At 39.6% G+C, this 6,313-nt stretch overlaps 1 protein-coding gene across 1 annotated transcript; it reads left to right on the forward strand.

The window, feature by feature from the left end:
• The first annotated feature begins 2,658 nt into the window (after positions 1-2,658).
• Positions 2,659-6,032, forward strand: LOC128265913 (mitochondrial 2-oxodicarboxylate carrier). The gene is made up of 2 exons (XM_053002143.1): positions 2,659-3,038; positions 5,096-6,032. Exons 1-2 carry the CDS (start codon positions 2,868-2,870, stop codon positions 5,843-5,845), a joined length of 921 nt encoding a protein of 306 aa, XP_052858103.1. The 5' UTR covers positions 2,659-2,867; the 3' UTR covers positions 5,846-6,032.
• The last annotated feature ends 281 nt before the right edge of the window (positions 6,033-6,313 follow it).

The following is a 6,313-nucleotide window of genomic DNA, read 5'->3' on the forward strand; positions in this document are numbered from 1 at the left end:
ATGGAAAATGGAAAAATGATTGATTAGCCCTGTGGATCGCGGCTTTGATCGATCAATCGGCGCTTGCATGTGGCATTCTACGTGTTGCGTTTACTCGTAAAACTTGTACTAATTACGGACGTAGAAAACGTAGATGGTGATGGGGATGAGGGAGGACTCCATGTGGGATCGGAATCGGTATCTTTGTGTGATCTCCAGCCGGGTGGAAAGACGAGAAATCGCCCAGGCGAAATGAATCGAAAATCGTTTATATTTTCTCATAGATCCATGGATCCATGGATGATCCGATGTGATCATCCTCCCCTACGTTTCCAATTTCAATTCCAATTTCAATTCCGATTGCGTGACTTGACAGCATTATTAGGTAAGGATGGCCTGGATTAATTCGCTTTTAATGGCCTTTAATGCGTTTTAAATTCCCCCTCTTTCCGCCATCGAATGTCATAAATTCCACACATCCACGGTGCATTCATCCATCCGTCCAACCATCCATCCCAGATTTTCCAGCTGACCCAGCTGTACGTCACGCCAACTCGTGCCCATAATTAACAGCCAGAAATATTTGGACAATCATAAAACACACGCAGACGGACAAAGGAAGGCATCTAAATCACCGAGATTCTAGAGATTCGAACTGTGGGGAGATTCATTTTTGACACCGACAATTTGTTCTATCAATTTCGGTATAGAATGCATTTTATGTAAATGAAAGTTGTCCTCAATCTGGACTGGAGGTGGTATCTTGTTCTGTGTCTCTGATTGATGTCCGGTGTGCCGTGAGCTTTGAACAATAAACCAATCAAGAGGCATAAAATGTCAAACGATTTGTTTGTCCATTGTGTGGATGTAGCTGTGGCTGTGGCTCCTTCGCCGACTCTTCGAAGTGTGTTTACATGGGCGAGGTACATCATTAATGCGATGCACAGATGGGCAATCTAAATGTGAATTCTCGTTTCAGGTGTGAAGCCATATGGGCTAGCCAGAGTATTTGCTCATACATATTTGTGTATCCCGAGAATGCCAATAATAGACTTAGAAAAGGAACCTCTTAAGCAATAACATTTTGTAAATTCATTAAACTAGTATTTGTTCCTCTACTTGAGGTGCATTCTTCATTTCAATCTTATCATACAAAGTTGTTTAATAATTTAAATGGCCAAGTTCATAAACGAAGTTCAAAATAAATTAAATTTTCTTTGCTCAACCTTTTTGATTTAAGTAAATATAAATACAACAATGAAAACTCGTTTTTTTACCTTAAGTGCATTCGTCATTACATTCTTGTAAACGCGTTCGTCATTGCATTCTTGTTATACCAAGTATATAAGCAAACAGCATTGCCCTATAAAAATTAAAATTTACATAATTCAAATACTCTATACTTTACATATTTGATTAATTGAATAAAAATGTGTTAAACAACACTTTACTCTTCCAAGATATTGATATGATTGTTAAATGTGTTCTTGTCCGATTAGTAACTTAAACACAGCTATCAAACCGTATATAATATATGTTTTTATTCGCATTCAGTTATCTAAACAATTTGTCCATCTGCCTATAAGCCCTCTTTATTTTATCTACAGCCCTGAATGATTTCAATTGCCATGTCAAATGGCTTTGTTATCTCACAGATAATTCTGCTTCCATCTTGAGTGTTCTAGTTGTTTTTCTTTCAAAGAAAATGTTGTCTTCGACCAAAACTAGTGTATCTTAAGGGTTGTTGTGTCCCTCGTTTAACCTTTTATGTGCCTTGTAGAATTTTTCCATGGGCTGCAAAATATAGTAGCTTTCTTTTGTCCGATATCTGAAGCTTTCTGCTGGCTGGGATCGCCGATCTGCTGATGACGAAGGCCCGTAGTAGAAAAAGCTCTCCAACGATCCCACGATCTGAGTGCGCAAATTCAATTAGCAAGTCGTTCCAGCACATGTGGCTCTCTTCTCTGTGTTCTGGGTCGCGTATTTTGATTCCGATTCCGATTCCCAATCCGAATACGAACACGAATCCGAATCCGGCGAAAGCTTAGCCCCGACCCCGTTCCAGTGCTGCCCGGCCCCGCCCTGTCCCGCCCAAAGAATCATCGAGGTTCGCCTCCCTCTCTGCACGAAAAGAAAAAAGTGCTCGATATTCCGCTCTATTTAATGTTTAATCAAGAAAACTAATATGAATGTTTATGTTAAATATAATTGATTTTTATAAATAATTTGATGCTATAGAAAAATTGCTCAAATATAATCAGGCTAAATCAACACAATTACTGAGCAAAAAAAAAAAATATATATATATATATATATATATATATATATATATAATGCTCAATTAATGTTCAATGTAAGGCGCGAACGTCGAATTTTAATTTTCAAAAATAGAAATATGATATTATAATAATTTGTCAATTATATTATTAGACATAATGTAATGCTAAATAAAAAGTATACGAAAATAATCAGGCTTAACCAACACTTTTACTGAGCACAAGAAGAAAACAGACCAAAACTGTCAAAAGAGAGAAAAAAACGTGTACTGATTAAGGTATCTATTGTGTGTGAAGTGTGTTATACACTAATTTTATCATCATAGCTGTGGTAGACATAGTCATATTGAGTTGTATTTTTTTCCGGTGTGGTCTTTTTTGTCTTCGGCACAGGCAGCTGTCCCAACCTCGAGCTCAGTGCCAATTGCGTTCTCGAGGCGTGCGGTGGCGGTTCGTTCACCAGTAGTTCTCCGGCTCTGCCCAAATTTATTTACCCCCAATTGCTCGTTGTGGTGCTGCTGCTCCGTGAAGTTACAGCACTCGATAGTCGCAGCTTCCTGGTGGAGCTCTGCTAATTTCTTCTTGTCAACCGGACAAAGAGAAGTCGCAAGGATGGCCGCCCAACCGCAGGAAATTTCGCATGCCAAGCGCGCCGCCTTCCAGGTTTTGGCCGGCGGTTCAGCCGGCTTCCTGGAGGTCTGCATCATGCAGCCCCTCGACGTGGTCAAAACCCGCATCCAGATCCAGGCCACGCCGGTGGCCAGTTCCACGGCTCTGGGTGAGGTGAGTACATTAATAGCTTCTGGAGCGGAGATACACACAGCTAAGATACACAAAGATCACAAAAAAAAGCCAATATTAAAACACCTTATCTATGTCATGTATATTTTTCAAAGATATCTTAACAATTCTATAGACAACATTAGATATCCCAAAAACAGAACATTTTACTTAATATATAAACCATTTGAATATTAAAATTATTAAATTTAAAAGTTGATTACCAATGCTATGGGCACAAATGAATCACTTTAAATTCATGAGACATTTACATTTAGAATAGGTAGTGAAAGAGCTTACTTGTTTCTGATTACTAGAATTTTGTATTTCGAGGATTCTCCTGTCACATCAAGATCTAAAGAGGTCACTCCGAAGATATATTATATATATAAACATACATATATCTTCTCTCATCAGCTGTGGGTTGTTTTGGTTTTGGTTTTGCTTTGGGGCGGGGGCTTTACGTTTTTGGATAAGGGCAAAGCAAGGTCACGGACACACGCTCTCCACTTTTTTCTCTATGTTGAACTGGCTCTGGCTCTCTGTGTTTACATTTCTCTGGCGAAGGGGCAGACAATCCGTATTTATCAGCAGTCGAAGTTAAGTGCCGCGTTTCCCTCCCCCAGAACCAGCTTATCAACCAAGTATATAAAAACATATATATGTAAAATGGACCCATGCCAGACGGGCCAAACATTCCCATTCCCCAATCCAAATTGAAATCGGAATTACGCGCTGATAGCAGCCGGCACTTTCGATTTCCTTCCGACACTGGACACTCGTGTGGGCCATTTATTTGTTGGGTTAGCTTTTAGGCAAAGCACCTGAAAACTGACAGTTGCAGAACCTAGTTTAAACTCCAATCCTACGAATTTAAAATGGAGAAACTAGAACAAGTGCATTGAGAGGTCCACCCACACAGCCTATCTAATCTGGGTACTATCTTTATGCTTAGAGGGCCTTTAGATAAGGCTAAAATAGAGCTACATACAATCAGAAAAGATTTTCTGGCATAATTATTCTTTAATTATGGTTTAAGAAAGATTTCACAGAAAATAATAGGGGACAAAAAACTAAAGAGAGACAACAACAAAATGGTTATTGTGTTGTCCAAAAAGAAAAATAATTTATAAATTAATTCTAAGAAGATATAGGTTTATGAGAAACAATATTTTGTGTGTAGAGACCCAAGCATAAAAATGTCGGAATTTTGCCACACAATTCTGCATCTCTCAGTCGACGAGGCGCGATGATTAAACAAATTTACGACTGCAAATGAAAGCAGTCAAAAAAAAGCAAGAGAAGCAGGGGCCTGGCTGACGGACAAATAGCACAAATTAGCACAAATTCAATAGATTAATATATGTGGAACAATTCACGCAGTTGCCCGTTGATATAGTTCCAGTTTTGCATTTTGTCGCGAGAAGAAAGAGTGCATAAAACAAAAACAGATATTTTCCAACGCAACAAAATGTTGAATTCGGATTTTTATATAATGAAATATAAATTGAAATATTTAAATCGTGGTTTCTCTTAAATTTTTTTTACCATCTATACAACAATATAGTTATGAATTTATGGCTTTTTTTCAGCTGCACTATTTTTTAAAAAATATTTAAAGCCTGGTTCGCTTAAGACTTGTTCTATATATTGTTTTTGTATTTTAATTTTAGATCACTGATTAGAACTAGAAAATTCTTCATCGATTTTAAGTATCTTTTTCATTTTCACCTTCCAAAATTATATATTTATGAATTTATGGCTATTTTTCAGCTGCACTATTTTGATTTTTGTACGCAGATATTTTTCAACGCAACGAGCAGTTGTATGTATATTTTTATATGACAAAGAATTGGTTTTAAATAAAATATTTAAATTGTGGTTGCTCTAAGGCTTGCTATATAATTTTTTTTAAGTATTTTATCTCTAGGTCTTGGTATTAACTTTGTAATCTATGGAGGATCACTGATTTAAACTAAACAATATTGAATAATTTTGGAGTGACTTTTACCTTTTGCCATCCAAAACAATATACTTATGAAATGATCGTTATTTTGCAGTTGCACTACAATGGCGTGTTCGACTGCTTTGCCAAGATGTACCGCCATGAGGGCATTACGTCCTATTGGAAGGGCATTATGCCGCCGATCCTGGCGGAGACGCCCAAACGGGCGATCAAGTTCCTGGTGTTCGAGCAGACGAAGCCGCTGTTCCAGTTTGGCTCGCCAACTCCCACGCCGCTGACCTTTTCGCTGGCGGGACTGACGGCCGGCACCCTGGAGGCCATTGCCGTGAATCCCTTCGAGGTGGTCAAGGTGGCCCAGCAGGCGGACAGGCAGAAGAAGATGCTCAGCACTTTTGCGGTGGCCAAGGGCATCATCAAACAGGACGGACTGGGCTTCCGGGGCCTCAACAAGGGCATCACGGCCACCATGGGACGGAATGGTGTGTTCAACATGGTGTACTTTGGGTTTTACCACAGCGTGAAGAACGTGGTGCCCGAGTACAAGGAGAGTCATTTGGAGTTCCTGCGCAAGGTGACCATCGGTTTCCTGGCCGGCACGCTGGCCTGCTTCGTCAACATCCCCTTCGATGTCGCCAAGTCGCGCATCCAGGGCCCGCAGCCTGTTGCCGGGCAGATCAAATACCGCGGCACGCTCAGCTCCATGGGCATTGTATACCGCGAGGAGGGATTCCGGGCTCTGTACAAGGGACTTGTGCCCAAGATTATGCGCCTTGGCCCAGGCGGAGCCATCCTGCTGCTGGTCTTCGAGTACTCCTACGACTACCTGCTGCACAACTACTCCTAGTTGGCCAAATCCCCGATATACCCCCCCCCCACCCCATCTAGATATTAAGGTGCACCCGCCTGTTCTTTTTTTTTTTACTTGTATATTCATAGGTAGCCGAGATGGAGTAGCATATTAACGCTACACTTGCGATTGTGATTCGTTAATAAAGGTGAAAATAAAATACCTTTTTTAAATCTTTCCCTAATGATTTATGATGATTGAATTCTAATAATAACTTATGGAATACAATTACATTTGTTAAATGTTTTTGGTTTGGAATTAAACATGCATTTTGTAGCATACTTGGCGCCATGGCACCCCAACAAATTGACACTTTGTTGAGCTCAAAACGGAAAAAACTTTAAAAATCTGTTTTTTTTATCAAAACGCTGAGAAGAAATGGCCAAAAGATGGAATGTCATACCTCGGTGAATTCGTCATTAAATTCCAATCAAATGGCGTTCTCAGTTAAAATTTTTTTCATAT

The sequence above is a fragment of the Drosophila gunungcola genome, unplaced genomic scaffold (assembly GCF_025200985.1).
Source record: "Drosophila gunungcola strain Sukarami unplaced genomic scaffold, Dgunungcola_SK_2 000176F, whole genome shotgun sequence".
Classification (NCBI taxonomy): Eukaryota; Metazoa; Arthropoda; class Insecta; order Diptera; family Drosophilidae; genus Drosophila; species Drosophila gunungcola.